Source organism: Hippocampus bargibanti, linkage group LG02 (assembly GCF_051943395.1).
Source record: "Hippocampus bargibanti isolate YZ-2025 linkage group LG02, ASM5194339v1, whole genome shotgun sequence".
Classification (NCBI taxonomy): domain Eukaryota; kingdom Metazoa; phylum Chordata; class Actinopteri; order Syngnathiformes; family Syngnathidae; genus Hippocampus; species Hippocampus bargibanti.
In genome coordinates, this window is record NC_142735.1 from 6,628,027 (window position 1) to 6,648,485 (window position 20,459).

The 20,459-nt window shown below is 41.0% G+C and overlaps 1 protein-coding gene across 1 annotated transcript; it reads left to right on the top strand.

Annotated features, from left to right (window-relative positions):
• Window positions 1–2,935: 2,935 nt before the first annotated feature.
• On the top strand, window positions 2,936–19,166 carry atp1b4 (ATPase Na+/K+ transporting family member beta 4). Its single transcript, XM_089022346.1, has 9 exons — window positions 2,936–3,309; window positions 3,408–3,476; window positions 3,883–4,099; window positions 8,290–8,418; window positions 10,726–10,830; window positions 11,082–11,281; window positions 12,175–12,231; window positions 17,961–18,053; window positions 18,134–19,166. The coding sequence occupies exons 2-9, from the start codon at window positions 3,420–3,422 to the stop codon at window positions 18,293–18,295; spliced, it is 1,020 nt and encodes a 339-aa protein (XP_088878472.1). The 5' UTR covers window positions 2,936–3,309; window positions 3,408–3,419; the 3' UTR covers window positions 18,296–19,166.
• Window positions 19,167–20,459: the final 1,293 nt, after the last annotated feature.

Genomic DNA, 20,459 nt, shown 5'->3' on the forward strand with positions numbered 1-20,459 from the left:
TAGGGGAAAAACATGTGCTTAGCATAGTCGCATAGTAGCATAAAACCTGTTAAAATTCACTATTAGCTCGCTTCTCAATACCCAACACGAACATACGTACAAACATTTTTATATTTGAAATGTTTTCATATTGTCTCTGACCAGTAGCTTAAATTTTGTCCATTTACGCTGCAGTGCAATGACGATATAAAATCGTAAACAAATTGATTCTTATTTTCGGGCAATTTAACCAAATCCCCTAAGTATACATTATAAAATCTACCTAAATATATGACTTCATTTTCACAAAAAGTGTAAACTAACCTAAAATGTGATGCCAAACTGCACGTTCCAAACCTGGTGTCATTTACTGAAAATATTGTAAAAATGAATGGGGAGCCGTGCTACGTCTGAATCAATCCACAGGTGCGAGCGTGGTGTGATTTACTACACGTTCACTGGGGGGTGCCGTTGGCCAGGAAATAACTTGTGACTTGAAGAAACTTAAGAAATACGTACTGTCATGAAATTGTTCATTGTTTTACTGTGAACCTGTGGATTCATGATTATATTTTTTTGCTATTTTGCTAGCTTCTGAGCTTCCCAACCTTTCTTAATGGTGTCCAACTATTCTTGAAAAGTACGTCTTGAAAATGGCTTGAACAGTATATATGCAACCAAATGGATTTCTTCTCCTTCAGCCATTGTGAGTTGACAAAACCGCTATTAAATCAACACAATATATTTGCTTATGCAGCTCGCTACCGATACAGTGTGCTAGCTCTGGCCAGTATGCTGTTGTCACTCGCGGCTAGTGATACTATGATTGGCTCGTGACTAGCTAGCTATTTCAGAGAAAATAGAAATGTGTTGAAAAAGATAAATGCAAAAGCAATCTAATTATGTTGACATTTTATTTTGGTGGTTGGTAGATAGATGGAAATATGAAGATTTAAGTCAGTTGAATATTAGAAATAACCACACACACCAAGCTCTGTGTAAAAATATTCAGAAGGGCTTTGTCACATGAAGGGCCAAAACATGATCAACTACATAGTACGCCATGTTGTTGCTATCTGGCCCCATCTGCTGTCAGGCTTCAGCATATGCCTTAAAGACTTTGAGCTATTGTTTTAATAAAAAAACTGTTGACATTATTTCAATATATTTGTCTCATTAATTTGGATGAACGTTGAATTATCATTGGCAGCACACTGCTCTTTAGAATGTCCATACATGTAAACACGAATGGTTGCTCATGTGTCTTTGCGATTAGGGGGTAACCAGTGCAGGGTGTAACCCAAAGCCTCACTGCCACACACAATCAAACAGTTTACTTACAACCTAAATGAGGATAGGCAACATAGAATATAAACAAAGGTTGTTAAAGCGCTATATAAATACATATTTATTGTATTGTGCATTACATCTATGGATATCCCTACCAAAACATTTCAACACCAAACATTCATTTTTAATAATAATAATAATAATAATAATAATAATAATAATAATAATAATAATAATAATAATAATTTGATTGGATTTGCCTTTATTAGTCTCGGAGTGGAGAAATTTACATTTCAATAATAATAATAATAATAATAATAATAATAATAATAATAATAATAATAATAGGCCCGGTAGTCGAGTGGTTAGCACACCGGCTTCACAGTGCAGAGGTCGCCGGTTCGCGTCCCGGTGCGGCCTCCCTGTGTGGAGTTTGCATGTTCTCCCCGGACCCGCGTGGGTTTTCTCCGGGTCCTCCGGTTTCCTCCCACACTCCAAAAACATGCATGGCAGGCAGATTGACCACTCCAAATTGTCCCTAGGTGTGAGTGTGAGAGTGACTGTTGTATGTCTTTGTGTGCCCTGCGATTGGCTGGCAACCAATTCAGGGTGTCCCCCGCCTCGTGCCCGAAGACAGCTGAGATAGGCACCAGCAACCCCCGCGACCCTAATGAAGAATAAGCGGTACGGAAAATGAGATGAGATGAGAGATGAGATAATAATAATAATAATAATAATAATTCATTTCATTTCATTTATAAGCGCCTTTCAAAACTCTCAAGATCATTTTACAGTCACTGCATCAGTTTTTCTGTGGGTGAGCAGCGGCAGCCACACGCGCCAGCGTTCACTCAACCCGGAATAACTCAAATAGATAGAAAGCTAGCTAGTTATCTAATAGATAGCTAGCTCAATAGCTAGCTAGCTAGCATATAGCTAGCTAGGTAGCCAGCTAGATAGCTAATAGATAGCAAATAGATAGCCAGATACGTAGCTAGCGAGATACCCTGCTAGATGCAGGGGGACAAAATCGGGAATGGCGCTCCATGTCATGCTTTTTAATTCCCGAATAAATTCAAGAATGGCGGTGAATGAGTTAAACTGCTCTCGGACCATATTTTGGGATATCTTTATGGATTTTAACATGATTGATGCACTGGAGTGACTTTTTTAAGGTCATCGTGGTACTCAACAAACTTGCACTTATAGAAAAAGTGCAACATGTTGAGAATGAATCCTCATTCCCCATGAAAGTCACCAAGAAGCACGCGTGGATGCACGTTCCAAATATCCAGTCGTTTTTCTTTCCATGACGCAACTTCTCTTTTCATGTAACAGAAAGGCGGGCTCACAAGTTGAGTCCTCTTCTTCCACTTTCACTCGGGCTCGCGTTTGGTGTGATGTACGTGACTGTTGTGCAGATGCTTAGTGTGGTGATGGGAGGGAGGCTGGGGGGAAAAACTCATTGAACTTAAGAGTTTAGCTTGAATGATTGCAAGCAAAAAAGCTCTGCAAGGATGCATGTGCCAATGCAGGTCAGCATGCCAATAATTATGCTGCTTTCATTTCTAGGAACCAGACTAAAATAGAGAAAATAGAGATGAATCACAATGTTCTTGTTATTTTTTTATGTTATTTTATGTATTTATTTTTTAAACACCGTCGATGACTGAAGCGGGAAACTGATTGGTTATATCTTTACTGTTCTAAGTCACTTTAAATATTGGATTTGGGCTATGCTTTTGCTCTGTTCAGAGACAATGAGTAACGATGTGCGTGTGTAGAATGCAGCGCCGGGCTCAGGGCCGTTGCCAAAACGTCCCTTGAACCCGCGGGAAAAAGGCACTTTAGTATCCCCCCGCCCCCCATGCTTTTCAGTTCCCGACTTCATTCACTAAGTTGGGTGTTTCGATGAAGGAGGCTCTCCACACCGCAGCCTCAAACTTCCTAATGAAACCGCTCAAAAACTTTTGACAAAAAGCTTTTTTTTTTTAACATCACACACTTCTTAAATACACTTCTTGTCTGGTAGAACATCAGGTAAGTGATTTGTGTTGTGTACATTTTTAATTGGTCTGATCTTTAATTTGTTTCCTGATTATTTTAATATTTTCAAAAATATGTGTCATTATGTTTAGGTTCTAGCAAAGATGGAGCCTAGTTCCACAGAAGGAGGAGCTGAAGAGATCCCGCTCCCGAAAAGTCCAGTAAGTGCTCAAATGAAAGACAATGAAAATCATCATTTTAGGATTGAAACAGCGCGTGAGCTTTGAGTGAGTGTGGGGACTCTTTTGGGGTGATACTTACTGTACTTGCGTGTCCCCGTGGGGTCTGCGAGTCCAAACATCTGGACATGAGCTGCCACATGCAAGCAGGAGGGTTCGCTCCAAGGGAGGTCGTCTATCTCAGTGTGGGGCCGTGAAGGTCACCAGCGGGATCTTATGATCCACCTAAACACGGAGACAGGAGACAGGACCACATCATGAAAAAGCAGCCAAGTGAAGGGTCGTCTTAAATGTCTGCCATTTTACCACCAAAACAAAAGAAAACACATTCGATCAGGCAGAGGTGGACATGTGCGTTGAGCGCCTTTTCTCTCCTTCTCTCCGACAGCCGACCAAGGTGATCCTCAAACATGGCCAGGAGCTGGAGGAGGAACAGGAGGAGCTGGCTGAGCACCAGCCTCTGGAGCAGGAGGACCTCAACTTTGAAAGGTGGAAGCGCCGGCCCATGCCCAGACGGACGCTGCACCAGAAGATCAGCGACTTGAAGACCTACCTGTGGAATGCGGAGACCAAGGAGTTCATGGGCCGCTCGGGGAAGAGCTGGAGTGAGTTGACGCGAGGCGGGAAGAGGGTTGCAAGGTTTTGGGATTGTCATGTCTTCGTTGGGCTTACGGATAAAACTGCTGTGATGAAGCAAGCACATGATGTTTGAATATCTTTGAACTCAAGGCCTTAATGAATTTAGTGCTAGTTTAACATTTTTAGTATTGCTGATTCGTAACTTGGCTTCCAAGTGTAACTCATTTTGTGAACAAGTTTATATAGCAAATCAGTTTTCCTCATTGAAATAAATTGTAAATGCCATTTATTTGTTCCAGCCACCCAAAAAAACAGCACCATTTTTTTGTTTTTGCTGGTTTTTTAATGAAGGAAAAAAGCACTTCATCGTAAAAATATAAAAACATAAAAAAGCTGTAAAATGAAAAACAAAGTACTGTATTTTCTGGAATATTCAACGAATGACATTTAAAAACGTTTTCCATACTTAAACCACACTGGATTATGTAGCGCATGGTAAGCTTTTGAAAAAAATATTTTCTTTTAGGTGCGCCTTATAGTGCAGAGAATACGGTGATATAGTTTATTCTATCTTCTTTTCCTTTCGGCTTTTCCCTTGACGGTGTCGCAACAGCAAATCAGTGTCCTCCATCTTTAGAGGTTCGATCCGCATGTTTGTTTTGGCCAAGCTTTTACATTGTAAAAATGAAGATGGTAAAGAGCAATACATTGGGGAAACTAAACAAATGCTAAAAAAGACTATCAACATCGCAATGACAATGCTAGTGGGCCTCAGTCTGCAGTACATCTCCACGTAAAAGCGAGCAATCACTCATTTGAGGACAGTGAGGTTAAAATCTTACTTAAAGAAAATGGATGGTTTGAAAGGGGAGTAAAAGAAGCTGTTTTTAAAAAGCAGCAAAACCCTTCACTAAACCGCCATGGTGGTTTAAGGTTTAATTTAGACTGTGCTTACAACAGACTTGTTAGGTCGTTACCACGTAGGCTTAGTCATGCTAATGAGGGGATACCAGCGCTAATGGGGCAATCAGCGCCAGGCATTTGAGATAATAAGACAGGACAAAAGAAGTAATCAGATTAGCCTCAGGGGGTAGTCTACTGCTCCCCGCAACCTTAGAGCAGCGACCTATCAGAGCAGTGGTCTGGCACAGCCACCTCTGTCCATTAGGGATATAGGGCCAAAGTGACGAGCACAACTTTAGTTCGCTGACGAAGCTCTTTGGATTAGCAGTGAAACGTCTGACCCTTTCAAAGAAGTACAGACGACGACTGAAGAAACTTTTCATCGAACCATAAACAAATCTAAATAAATGGATGTAACTTAAGTCTAGTATGGTCTTAAGGATGTTCCCATTTAAAAAAAATCTCTGAATCTTTGATAGACCTCAAACGTAACAATGGAAAATGAGATTTTAACACTTTTGGTCGTAATCTTAAGAATTCTGACCTTCAAGGTAGAGTGATCATAAATGATCACAGGTAATTTCACAAACACGAAGATGAGCAGACACTTCAGGCAATACGCAGATGGTTCTTGAGATGACTGAAGGCGGGAGTGTTGTAAAATGGCTTTGTCTGCAAGCAAAAACTTGCTTTGGAAAATACTTCCTGTTTGGGGGACCTGCTTTTCTTGACAAAAAAAAATACAATAAAATTAAATAATAATAATTATAAGCCATGTTTACTTTACCGCCACCTCCTTCTTTGTCAATCAGGGCACTGGTTTGGTTGGTTATATTCCGTTCGTCTCAAAATCCTCAGAATGAAATCTCTTGTGAATGGTCAGTTTTCTGGGGTTAAGGAGTTCAACCTTCCTGGGTGTAATTTTCTTTATTTTTCGAATTGAATCAAACGCGCTCGCAAACCCTACACGGCCCGCGAGTCTTAGGTTGCCCACACTTCACTTGAAGATTATTTGCGGAAAACTTCAACAGTTCTTCCAGTCTAGTGTGTGTCTATGTGTGTGTCACCATTGTTTACATAGGTGCACAGACAATTCCAGAGAAAAACAGGCCGCCTGGGGACGTGATCTCAGTGGGAGCTCGCCGCTCCGAGCCTGGTGTTAGCCAGAAATCACATTCCGTCCGCTTCTTAACATGCTCTTCACATCCTTGTTCCCAAAGCTGCTGCGACACCCCCGACAATGAACTCATGGAAGCCAAGCCCCTTGGTGCAAGTTCGCACGTATACATCCTCTTCCCCGGCACCCCTACTCCAAACGTTTAGTACACACAGTTGTCAAGAAAATAATAGCTTTAATACTAGGTGAAAAAAATAATAATGATGAAAAAAAAAAGAAAACGTGCCACATGCACAGCTTACCGCAACCACTTTGTCAATAAGTGGAACTTTAAAGGACAACCGACGTCTCCGGACAAGTTGTGTCCATAATTTGTAAAATGGCTTCAAATGACTTCTACTGAGCGTATTTTACAAAGATCCCACCGCATATACATATATTTTACGTTTTAAGACTCGCGCTGAATATTCCGGAAGTCTTGTTTTTGAGTTGGTGACAAGTCCGTACGTGACGTCACTGAACGAACGCCCCTGACCGAAAAAAGGACACATTGTAGCAGTCCTTCCATCACGTCAATCTATTTTGCTGTACTTGTTTGGTCTGAAAATGTCATGTTGCACCAAAAACAGCCAGAAGAGGGCGACCAAGCTCCATGTAAAGAATTTATCAGCCTGTGGAAACGGGCTGATTAATTCCTCATACGGAGCTTGGTCGCCATTTTCTGCATCTTTTTTGGTGATACATTTCCCCCAATGTTGCCTCAAAATGGCACAGAATAAATTATTTTATCGATTGCAAACATGTATGCTTTCCTCTTCAGAACTATTTGAATCATATTTATAACTGGATGTGTAACAAGAAAGCATATTCTCCGAATCTGAAGCCATTGTTTTGATTCTCCAGCAATGCAAGACGTCTTGGCGTGACGTCACAAACTGGGGGCGGGACTTTCTGAAAATTCCCAATTCGCAGCTCAATTTTTTGCAGATTTTGGACACTTTAAGTCATTTTTATTGGTGTTTTGCATTTGACTAAAAATATCATACTTTTGGGTATTTTAGATATAAAACGTTATAAAACGCTATAAAACGTTTTTTCTGATGTCAGTTAGGAAACTAAAAAGTGACGTCGGTTGTCCTTTAAGGAGGAATAGGGGCCCAGTATCCCGGGTAAGAATGAGCAAGTGAGTAAGCGCGTCAATACAATACCAGAGTGGGCTTATTGGTGCTCCTTGGAGCTGGCAGAGGCCTCCATGGCTGCAAAGGAGCTTCACTACGATGTCAACCGGAGGTTCACTGTGTTCCTTAGTGAAAAGACAGCTGGAGGAATTCTCGCTGGGCTCTAACAGAAAGGCCTTTGTAGACTGGGGGCACACGAGGCATGGCTGCAACTACATAGTCCGACCTGTGAAAAGTACATGCACAGCAAAATGTCAGTTATTCTAGAAGACTCAGAAAAATTCACAAAACAGACATATAACTTGTGAATTTGTTCCGTTTTTTTTTCTTCTTGAACTCAAGTAGGAGGATACAAGTTATCTTAACAATTCCATGAGCCATCATAATTGGAAAACAGTAGTGCAAAATTATCCACAAAGGCATCTCAGAGTTCTTTCTGTATTTCATGTTACAATACATTACAATATACATATTGATTTTTTATTATTGATATAGCGCTTTAACAACAGCTGAAGCTGCAACAAAGCGTTTAACACGGACAGGTATCATATAGACTTCAGTGATTGGACATGAAAGCATTGTTTTTGGAAAAAAATATATTTATTTCACTTTTCCTTGCGTTCCATGAATTTTGCCAAGCAACAATTAGCCGCAATTGAATTAATCTATCTAATCAATGATGTGAAAAATAATATTTTAAAAACTTGTGTTGTCAGATCAAGCCATTTGGAGCCTGGAGAATGATTTTTGTTGTTGAAGAAGCAGAATGTGACATTCCAGTAGTTTTCCTTGATTGAGTGATTTACAGCGTTTTCATGAAATAAAAAAAATCACTGACCAAGTACAATAATTGCAATCAGTGCACGTTGGGTCATTACAGATTTAATTCCAAATGCAACACGTATGCCAAAAAGGTTTTTGTATTGATCACATTCAATTATTGTCCATTATTCAGTACAACTGAAGTCTTGTGAGTTCCAATGAGTTCTTCTCACTGCTCTTTTCTCTCAATTTTTAGGCCTCATCATTCTCTTCTATGCAGCACTTTACACCTTCCTGGCAGCCATGTTTGGCGGTTGTATATTTTGCCTCATGTGGTCCATTAGTCCCTACCATCCCACCTATAATGACAGAGTGATGCCACCAGGTAAACAGAACAGCATACTCCAATCTTGGGGACTTTTGTTTGACTAGTTTTTGGTCCAAATTATTGGTACACCACGGCAACCAAATTGATCAGTTTCATGCTCAATCAAGTTGCGTTTTGTTTCATCTTCGACCGTTTTTGACCATCAGAATAAGTGAATGTTAATATTGAGATGTAAATACAATAAAACGCCTCCCTTAAATTTTCAAACAAACATTCAGGTATGGCAGAATGGAAGTTAATGACCAAAAGTCATTTTAACATTATAAATTGTTACAGAAATTTTGGAAGAAGTTAACTGCTGTAAAATGTGGTCGTAATATGATAGCCCGCAAAATAAGAAACGCTACAATGTCGTTGGTTCAGGCTCACCTTGAAAATAATTATGAAAAATTGATTTTGAATTACTTGCCAAAAGATACAATGTGCTTTAAACGGCAAGTAAATCTTTAATATATCTACGTCTGAAAATGTACTTGTCTGACCTGAACGCTGGCGCGAATGGCTGCCGCTGCTCACCCGCACAAAAAAATCCCATGACTGTAAAGTGTCCTTGAGTTTTGAAAGGCGCTTAGAAATTAAATGTATTATTATTATTATTATTATTATTATTATTATTATTATTATTATTATTCCTGACCAACTGTTACATAATTGTGCGGCAAATTTACATAAGAACAAATCTGACTGGGTTTCCTCATCCATTACATGATCGGCCAAGTTAAGCAACCTCGAAAGCCATGGATGGATGGATGGATGGATGGATGGATGGATGGATGGATGGATGGATGGATGGATGGATGGATGGATGGATGGATTGGATGGATGGATTGAATGGTTTTTCGTGCATGGATGGAATGGTTGTGGATGGGTAGCTGGGTTTGGAACCACTGCATAAAAAGCTTGTGAGCTCCCTCATGTCATCTGTAAAAGGAGCACTAAATTAAATCAAGAAAAAAAGTTACATTTTAAACATCAAATACAATCAAAGGTGAAAATAAAGCTTGCGGCCACATGCGTACAGACCTTTTTTGGGGGGTAATGTATCATCCAATTCATTCATTCATTCATTCATTTAACTTCGAGATGTCATAAAGCTGCACTAAATTTCAGTTCATTTAAAGGACAACTGACACCATTGTTTTGTTTCCTAACTGACATCAGAAAAACGTTTTATAGCATCTAAAATAGCCAAAACACGCAGGCTGATATTTTTAGTCAAATGCAAAACACCAATAAAAATGACTTAAAGTGTCCCAAAACTACTTCAAAATGACCCTGGAAATGCCAAGTTTCAGAAGGTCCCGCCCCCTTGTTCGTGACGTCACGCTGGGACGTCTTCCCTTGCTCTCGAATCAAAACAATCGCTTCAGATTCGGAAAAGATGCTTTCTTGTTACTCATCCAGTTATGAATATGATTCAAATAGTTCTGAACAGGAAAACATAAATGTTTGCAATCGATTAAAGAAGTCCTTCCTGTATCATTTGGAGGTGTCTGGACTCCAATGTAGCTCCCCAAAAATGCACAAGATGGCACCCAAGCTCCGTTAGAAATGGGCTGATTTGTCTGCTGGGAATTTGTGTCAACTAGTATCAAATAGTCGTCTTGGTGCAACATATAACGATTCACCATCACGTTATTTATGTGTTTTCCTTCTAATTTCGCCACCAACACGAAGTTTTTAGACCAGAATAAAGTACCCAAAATGCATTGTGTGTCGCTTTCTCGGTCAGGAGCGTTCCAGACGTGACGTCATGTCAGGCATCGTCATCAACTCGAAAACAAGACTTCCTGAATATTCAGTGCAAGTCTTAAAACGTAAAATATAGCTATATGCCGTGGAATCTTTGTAAAATACGCTGAGTAGAAGTCATTTTAAGTGATTTTACAAATTATGGACACAACTTGTCCGGAGGCGTCGGTTGTCCTTTAAGTTTTTGTTATTTAGTGTCCAACTGATAATTAACTGGAATATATTAAATTAAATTATTTAATTCTGTTAGTTTTTGCCTTTACTAAGGGCGGTTTGTGTACAAGCAGTGCATATATTTACGATGACTTATAATAATACATGTATTTTCCAGTCGTAAAACCTCTCTTTTTTTCAAGGAATAATTAAAGCTACTATGTAACGATCATGATGGTGGTATTTGGAGAACAAAGTCTTTATTGAAGCGATACCAGAGTGGAAAACGGACACTTCAGATTTCACACTCCATCTTCACTACCGACTGGCTCAGCTTCTCCCTGTCGGTAACCCCTCGTGTCCTGTCACAGTTGACTGTCTGTGGGTCTCCACTGGCAGGTATGACCATGGCGCCACACTTGGAAGGTCACGACATCTCCTTTAACGCCTCTGACCGCAAATCGTGGAAGCGCTACGCCCGCTCCATGGATGAACATTTACGGCGTAAGTTTGCACCACTCTGAAAGGCTCGCACGGGTTAAACCTAGTTCACAGATCCTCATCAGTACCTTTGTCCCGTCGTCTGTTTCGCTCCGGCATTGCATGCTGGGAGGGGAAACCTCTTTGTGTGCATGTGCTTCCCCCACCTCCCTTCCCTTGTATTCATTCACACTGCCTTAATCAGAGGCCTTGGCAAGAAAGAACTATTGCAAAGATTTATTCAAGCCCCCATCCCCCTATTTCACCCTCGGTAGCCTACAATGATGGCGCACAGGAGAGGAAGAACATCCGCTGCACACACGACAGATACTTCATGCAGGAAGACTTGGAGGACGAGGCCGAAAGGAAAGCGTGCCAGTTCAAGAGATCCTGGCTGGGGGAGTGCTCGGGCCTGCAGGACCCCCACTACGGCTACTCGCAGGGGAGGCCGTGTATTCTCTTGCGAATGAACCGGGTAAGACAGGAAAGATTCAGACTTTTATTTATTTATTTGTTTGTTTATTTATTTATTCATTCGTTTATTTATTTATTTATGTTTATTCAGTCATTCGTTTATTTATTTATTTATTTATTTTGGGGGCAGTGATACAAAGGTACATGTATTGTGTTCTATAGGTATAGTGTCACCTTGTGGTTGCCCTCTTGTGATGTCTTGAAGCGAAGCAAATGACGCACAAGTGAATTGGGGAACTTCATTTCGACAATACTGGTGCTTTGCTGCCATCTTGGGTCCTTGGAATTACTGCATGTTGAATATAGTTAATTAGTTCATGCAGCTAAAGGCAATGGCAAAGCTTTTTGATTTTTATTTTTTTTATTCTGAAGCAAATGATGATAAAAGGTTAGCACGTCTGGTTCACAATCGTGGGTGCCTCAAGTTTGCATGTTCTTGCCAAAATGAGTTTCCTCCAGTGTCTTAACAAATTCCAAACACCAGAGTTCGAATAACAAGTTACAGGTACAGAAAAAGAATGGGTGGATGAAATATGTCTGTTCTACAACTGTACGCTAGGTAGAAGTGTTGTGATAAAGGGAAGTGAAAAGGGAAGGAGAGGAGCTCTGTTAGGGTTGCTCAAGTCCGAACCAAAATTTCAAATTAGCATCTGTAATTCACAATAATAGTCATTGTTATTGACTTCTGATTTTTAACATTAGTGTATATCCATCAATTTGTTCTGAGCCTAGCATGTAATATTCAGAGGTGATTAAACATGTATATGGTTTCCCAAAAGTCATCATGGCCCTCTGAGAGAAACCGTAACCACAATGTTGCCCATGGCAAATATAAGTTTGACATGCCTGTGTTTTGGCAGAAATAGTGAAATGTACAAACATCTTCTGTTCTAGATTCTTGGATACCTACCTGGCCAAGGGAAACCGGTCAACGTTACTTGTGGAGTCAAGGTATCGATCAGAATCTCCTTTTAAGAGAGTAATGCAATTATGTGGAACCTCTACATCAGGGGTGCTCCAACTTTTTTCGGCATGGTAGCTATTTTTTAAATGACCAAGTCAAAATGATCTACCCATTATATTTGTAGAGAAACATATTGAGGATTCTTTAAACTTATGTTGATGTATAACCGCATATGTTGCACAACACAACATAATTATGTACATTTTTTGCCATTAGTTGAGTTCACTCTGATACCTGGCAGACGAGACAAACTCACTTTGAAAACGTCATCGTGAAAAAAAGTCCTCTCCCATTCCGTATGAATATACTTTTTTTCTTCTTACTCGGTCCAACGAAAAGTTAGGATGTAACTAACGGCTAGCTTGTTCACTTTGCAACGCTCAGGTGCATTGTTTGAGCACGCAGTGTACCGAATATTAAGATGTCATCTGATTGGTTGTCCGCTGTATCAATCAAGTGAAGGGATGGCTGATAGGAAGACGTGTAATTTATCAAAACATCTCAACTTTATTTGTATTTGTGTGACGGGTGTCACAACAGTGACTGTCTTCATCCCCACGATGCTGCCGTATTAATGAAGACGAGACGCGTGGATGTGTCTTTTTATTTCTTTTATTTCTGCAACACAGTATGGCAGAAGGGATGGGTGAAGTCGCATGGGTTTCGTCTTGTGATTAACCTGAATCTCCTCGAGATTGTTCTCAAATGCAAAACATTGTAGATAACAAAACAGAATTAACAACGTGTGATCGTATAGTGGTTATTTACAGAAAAAGAGAATACAACACAAGTTCACTGTTATTTACAAGATGTCCCTGAACGCATCATGGGCGGAGACTCGGCAGAACACGCGGTGCGCTTGTAATGGCGCCACTCGCCACGGACACTCACGGGCAAATGAAACACGACACAAGAAACTAAATATTGTTCAATAAAAACGAAATGAAACAATTATTACCTGCAACACAGTATGGCAGAAGGGATGGGTGAAGTCGCATGGGTTTCGTCTTGTGATTAACTGCGATAGAAAAGCGCATATTCCTAAATTCCACTCGACAAAACGTGAAGTAAATAATGACACAAAAAGTAATCTGGACTCGAATGAATAAGGGAACTAATTAGATAACACTAGACAGTAAAAAAGGGGAAACAAAATAAGATATTTTCATGAAAATGCGCGTTAATCAAGACCAACAGAAAATTGCGACTCACCCTGAATCTCCTCGAGATTGTTCTGGAAACTATGGGCGGGACATAGTGCCACACTGTGCGCCGTTGCGTCACTTCCTTCATAATTTAATAACCTAAGTGTACAACTCCGTTACATACACCCCCCTTAAATTATGCAGAAGTGAGGCAACATACACACGGAAGACAACAGAAAGACCAACAGGCAAAATAGACAAGGTTATCGGGCAAGGATGTACAAGGAAGTCAATCATAGGAATTCTTCTTTCAGAAGTGTGAAGGAATAGGGTGGTTCAAAACCCATCCTATCACAGACTAGTAGAAATGCCATTTACATTTCACAAAACAGCACATAACAACACCCGTTACTGAGAAGCCATAAAGATAATGGCGACAATTGGCACACAGCACAAACCCAAAAAAAAAAAATCAAATGGTCATATTAAACCCACATTAATGTTGGCATCCCGACTCTCTGATAGGACATTTCACATATCAGCCTGTCAGGGGGTTTAACTGTCCTACCACATCTCGTGAAATTGATGGGGCCCTGTGTGTCTTGTGGTTGTGTGCAAATTACCGCCTCAAGTTCAGTCTCATCTGTGGGGACACTGGAAGTGAGGGACTCTAATATCGAATCAAGATCATCTGTCGAACTGTTGGGAGGGTCATGAACTTCATCCGCATCATACTCCCTTGGATGCGGAGACATTAGTTTCCCGACAGTAGTGATCTTGTGGGCTGCACTTGTGTGGGGCAGTTGCGTCTGGAGTGATCAGGTGAAAAGCACAGAAAACAAAGTCTTTTTTCGCGGCAGTGAATAAGCGCAGAATGGTCAGCGCTAGCACAGACAGCACATGGTAGCTTATTCAAACCGTCCACCATTGGAAGCCTTGACTTGCGTCTACCAGAGGCAGAGGGATTGTTAGCTCCTTGCAGCAAAACTCTTTCCAGCATGGAAATGACACGCTCAAGATTTGCGGAGTCGGGTGGCCTGGCTGAGTGGGATATTTTATCGTTGTCCTGACATGCTGTATTCTGAAGCATTTCACTTTTATTTACATGAATGGGTTGACTGTTCGCCGCAGCTGGAGTGGCAGTCCTGGGACTCATTTCTGTCTGGTACTCATCCAGGATGGCTTGGACCTCAACTGCCGACCATTTATCCACTGTTTTTGACCTAAATGTCATGGAAAGATCTTTGGATGGACAATTTTTAATAAACATCCGTGTTACGTCGAGGGAAGAACAGTCGAAATCTCTGCCCTGTTCTTTGAGACGATTGGTGGCAACTTCAGCTGCATTGTTAAGCCTCAACCAGTAGTCATATGGGGCCTCCTTATCCCTGGGCAGCGTGGTGTAAAAGTCTGCTAGAGGGAGAGGTGAACAAGGGGCAGTAGAAAAATGCTTGCGAAGAAGGCTATAGATGGCATTTGGGTTCTGGGTTACATCAACTCCACTGTTTCTTGTGCTAACCTTGACAACATCTTTAGCTCTACCGCTGATGTTCATGAGGATTTCCTCTGCCTGATGCTCAGGAGCTACTTTTGCTCTCCTTATGTAGTTCCTCATTAGGTCTTCCCACTCATCTACATTCATTTGATCAGTGTGGTCACCCTTGAAAGTCGGGGGTTCGCGAACTTTCCTGTGCGGTAGTATCAGAACTTGTGATGAGTCAAGACTTTGTGTTGTTGTGTCAATGGGCGTGTCATGTGGGAATGAGGTGTTATGCATGGGGACGTTATGTGTTGGGCTGAGATGTGCAACAATGCTGTCTGCCAGCTGCTGGCCAATGTGTCTAATTATGTCACTCATCTGACCAACTACGTCAGGTGACTGGGGTAAGGGATCTGTCACTGGTGTGTCAGGAGTCTGTGCGCTCGTCTGAGATGTACTACACTGGGTCTGGGAAGGAACTCTGTCCCCACTAACATAAGTGGCCTCAGCTAGAACCTGCCCATTCCCCTCTACTACATCACTCTGGATGGGACTCCACACCTGTAACATGGTCGGGATGCCTCTACCTCTACCAATACACTTATTAAAAGGTGTGCTAAATGTCCCTTGGAAGGAGCTCATTCTCAACTTCACAAAAAAAAACTTACAGGAAAAAAAAAGCACAACAATTGCAAAACAGCAGCTCAGACAATAAACACACAATTTAAAGAACGGGGTCGACACACCGTCCACCGAGTGATGGGATGAAGACACTGTGCAGCATCGCGGTCCCGGTCCGAAGTGGAGAGTCACTTGTGATCGACGGGTCACGGCACCAATGTGACGGGTGTCACAACAGTGACTGTCTTCATCCCCACGATGCTGCCGTATTAATGAAGACGAGACGCGTGGATGTGTCTTTTTATTTCTTTTATTTCTGCAACACAGTATGGCAGAAGGGATGGGTGAAGTCGCATGGGTTTCGTCTTGTGATTAACCTGAATCTCCTCGAGATTGTTCTCAAATGCAAAACATTGTAGATAACAAAACAGAATTAACAACGTGTGATCGTATAGTGGTTATTTACAGAAAAAGAGAATACAACACAAGTTCACTGTTATTTACAAGATGTCCCTGAACGCATCATGGGCGGAGACTCGGCAGAACACGCGGTGCGCTTGTAATGGCGCCACTCGCCACGGACACTCACGGGCAAATGAAACACGACACAAGAAACTAAATATTGTTCAATAAAAACGAAATGAAACAATTATTACCTGCAACACAGTATGGCAGAAGGGATGGGTGAAGTCGCATGGGTTTCGTCTTGTGATTAACTGCGATAGAAAAGCGCATATTCCTAAATTCCACTCGACAAAACGTGAAGTAAATAATGACACAAAAAGTAATCTGGACTCGAATGAATAAGGGAACTAATTAGATAACACTAGACAGTAAAAAAGGGGAAACAAAATAAGATATTTTCATGAAAATGCGCGTTAATCAAGACCAACAGAAAATTGCGACTCACCCTGAATCTCCTCGAGATTGTTCTGGAAACTATGGGCGGGACATAGTGCCACACTGTGCGCCGTTGCGTCACTTCCTTCATAATTTAATAACCTAAGTGTACAACTCCGTTACATTTGTATAGCGCAGTTTATGATAATGTCACGTCACATTGTCATGCGATCTACCAATGGTATCTTTGAGATCAACTGGTCGATCGCGATCGACGTATTGAGCGCCTACATTAAGCAGGGGTCAGGAACCTTTTTGACTAAGAGAGCCATAAAAGTAAAATATTTAGAAATGTTTTTCAGTGAGAGGCACATCGCGCACACGCGCACAGACGCACGCTCGGCTACTTTTCAACAAAATGTCAGAATGTATTATTTAAAATAACTTTGTGATAGTACTCACCATTAACATGAATGGTTTTCCGTTCCTGATGATGGGTAAAAATACAGGCAAACGATCGGAATGAAAGTCAACTTGGCGGGTCCATACGCGCAGTTACTGCTAGCTAGCATGCACACGGCTCATTAGCTTTCACACTTGCTGTGCAACATACTTCTCACAGAACTATATCAGAATCAGAATCATCTTTATTGCCAAGTATGTAGAACACACAAGGAATTTGTTTTCGGTAGAACACGCTGCACTAGTATCGTCGTCAAAAAAACTGCTAAGTGGCACTATACAGTTCCATTTTGGCTACTGTTGAAAAGTTCAAAGAGTTAATGGCTTGGGGGAAGAAGCTGTTTAAATGTCTGCTGGATTTGGTGCGCATGGATCGGTAGCGCCTGCCTGAGGGGAGTAGCTGGAAAAGGTGGTGGGCAGGGTGCGGAGGGTCCAGTAGGATTTTCCGCGCCCTTGTTCGGATTCTTGCAGTGTGCAAGTCCTCGAGAGTGGGTAGGGCGGTGCCAATGATTTTTTCCGCCGTCCTAACCGTCCGTTGAAGTCGGATTTTGTCCATTTTTGTGGCGGCCCCGAACCAAACGGTGATGGAAGAACACAGGATGGGTTCGATGACAGCCGTGTAGAAATGTTGCAGCACCTCCTGTGGCAGGCCATGCTTCTTTAGCAGCCTCAGGAAGTACATTCTCTGTTGGGCCTATTGATGGTAACGTTAACATGGGGCTTGTTAAAATGTCACTGACATTCGACTGTTTCATCGATGGTATTGTTTCATTGCAAATGAGAAGCAGAACCTTTTGTCTCCACAAAGGCGAATCTCCGGTGCATTCAAGCTGTAGTGTACTTGGTTTTTACTTGTCGGGCTCATTCAAATGGGGCGTTTACCTGTTTCAACTGACGGCCACTATCATCCAACAAAAATTGCGCTTTCTGCCAACCTAGGTCAGTGTCATCCAATCAAAACTGCACTTTCCGCCAACTGCAGCCCCAACAGAAAATGAACAGAAAAAAAAGCGAGAATATGTATTTAGATTTATCGGCGATCCATATGCATCAAAAGAGCCACATATGGCTCGCGAGCCATAGGTTCCCGACCTGGTTGAATTACATTTAACTATAAAGAAATAATTAACATTAAATTCATGTCCGTTTCTGCAAATTTCTCTTTCAGAGAGGACCACCGGATGCCTTGGGAGAAATCCAATTTTTCCCCAAGAGTATTTTCGACCTGAAGTATTATCCTTACTACGGGAAACTCCGACATGTAAGAGCATACATGTATTACCAACTGATCAATTCAAAGCGTTTGTTACACAATCAATGTCTTGACATCTGGTTCGTCAGGTAAACTACTCGTCTCCAGTGGTGGCCGTGCGCTTCTCTGGAGTGCAGTACGATACTCATATCCAGGTTCAGTGCAAGCTAAACGGAAAGGGCATCATCAACGACTCGCCCACCGACCGCTACCTTGGGAGTGTCACTTTCTTCTTGGAAGTTGGAGCGTAGGAGCTGACAGGAAGCTGATCATGCTGAATATAGTAATCATTTTCTCTCTCTGTGACACCCCCCCCCCCCGCACACACCCAATCACAATGACAGTCATTTTCTCGCAAGTTAATTAGTCAGATTAATGCAACTAAACTTTATACAGATTTGATTATTCCTTGTCTATGCAAATACAATTAAGAGTTACAAAAACAGTAATGCTCTTTAGATACATTGTTATCCAATGGGGATGAGCATATAGAATGTTTTTTTATGCAGGAAGGGGGGTTAAATGTTTTGGTAAGAATGTACTAATTTTTTTGTGCTTGTATTTTTTTGAACGTGTATATTTGAACAAAGATTGTGCAATGAAAAAAAAGTATTGCACTGTACTCACAATAAAAGGCTAATCTATGTCACACACCACTTGCCTTGATTTATATCCAGTATACTGTATACGTACAGTGCACTGCTCACAAAAGGTTCAAGATAGTCGCCTTTCAAATGAAATTTCAGGTTAATTCTATAATTTTAATAGCTGACCTCAAAACTTTTGAACACCTGTTGTTAATTTTGCCATTCTGATCGTTCTTAGAAGGTACACGTGCATTGAGACATTCAATGGTTCCACCTGCAGTCAAGGTTTGACATGGTCAGATTAAGTCTCCCTGTAAAGTTCATCGTGTATTTTTGGTTCATCCTGAATTTTCACTTGAAAGTCCAATATTCTTTACTTTTTGTGAATACATCATATATAAAACTTGTTTTTGAAACGTCTTCCTACAGTACAAGTGGACTGTCTATGTAAAGTAGCCTAAACCGTTTTGGGAGATTATTAACCCTGCTTCAATTGTGCAAACTAAACCATGTGTCAATATTGTATTTATTCATTTGGTAGTTGAAATAAACACAATGTACGATAAATTGTTTTGTCAATTTTGTCTTTAAAATGTAAAGAATGAAGGAGGCATTGGTGGTTTCTGGCATGTCAACATGAGCAGCCATGTAGGATGGCATTGCTTGGGGCAACAACGTCAAGAAGAAAATTTACCTGAAATGTTTTCTAACATGTGAAGGCATGACTTGATAAACATTGGGTGACATGAGATGGGGAATTTGCATCTGCTTGTTAGGAAAGCCCAATATTTTGTCAAATATTGTACGGATTGGTCTGTATATGTCACGTTTTATCTCATTTTATTAGTTTGTCAGAGTTGAGGCCAAACCCCGCAGTTTTAAATCTTGATCAATTCTGTCCCAGAAGAGAAATTGAATTATTATGGGGTCAGGGAATGATTCTTAATGAAAATCGACAGTGACCAAAAGGTGCATTCTCTATTTTATGGATTTTGAACACTCTCAGATACTGCACTGTATGTTTTTTTAAATCATTAAATATTTTCATTTTCTGCAGGGGTCTGGTAATGTGTCTGAAAATCATACACTTGTGCTCCACCCCAGCATAAATGCTCTACCTAAAATCCATCATTGTCTTCTCTGCATTCCAAAGGTGGAAGTAAGCAACGACTGCTGTTTGCATTGGAGAAATGAAGAAAAAGAAAGACGCTAATAAAAAATGTGAAATGTGGTATTTATAGATTTTGTGCTAATGTTGCAAATTATGACATATACAGTGATACCTGGGCTTACGAACGCTTTAGCTCACAAATTTATCGCACCAAACCACACAGTGTCACAGTGACTGGCGGACTAGTTTTCCACACCCGCTTCTTTGAGTGCAGACATGGTTTGCTATAGAGTGGAGTACACCTGCTATTATGGGACCGAAAAAGACCCCACCACAGGCTAATGTTCAGGCGAAGAGGACACAAAAGAAAACACAAACGAGGTTTGCGTTTGTGTGACTTAGCCAGTATGTTAAGTCAACCATTGCTACGTGTGGCTAAGGGCGTTTCTGTGTTGTCTAAGCAATGATCTCAGGCAATAGAAGAGGATGAAAAACTTCTGTTGATTTGGATCAACGAAAAGCAGTTAGCAGGAGACATTGTGAGTGAGGGTATTATCGCTGAGAAAGCACGGCAACTTCACTTGGAGATCATCAAGAGGTAACTCCATCAACAACCATCACAAAGGTAAATAAAACGACTTTATTATACTGTACAGTTTATTTCTTTAATTACAATCCAATAGCACATTTATTATACATAAAATAAGGTATATTTTG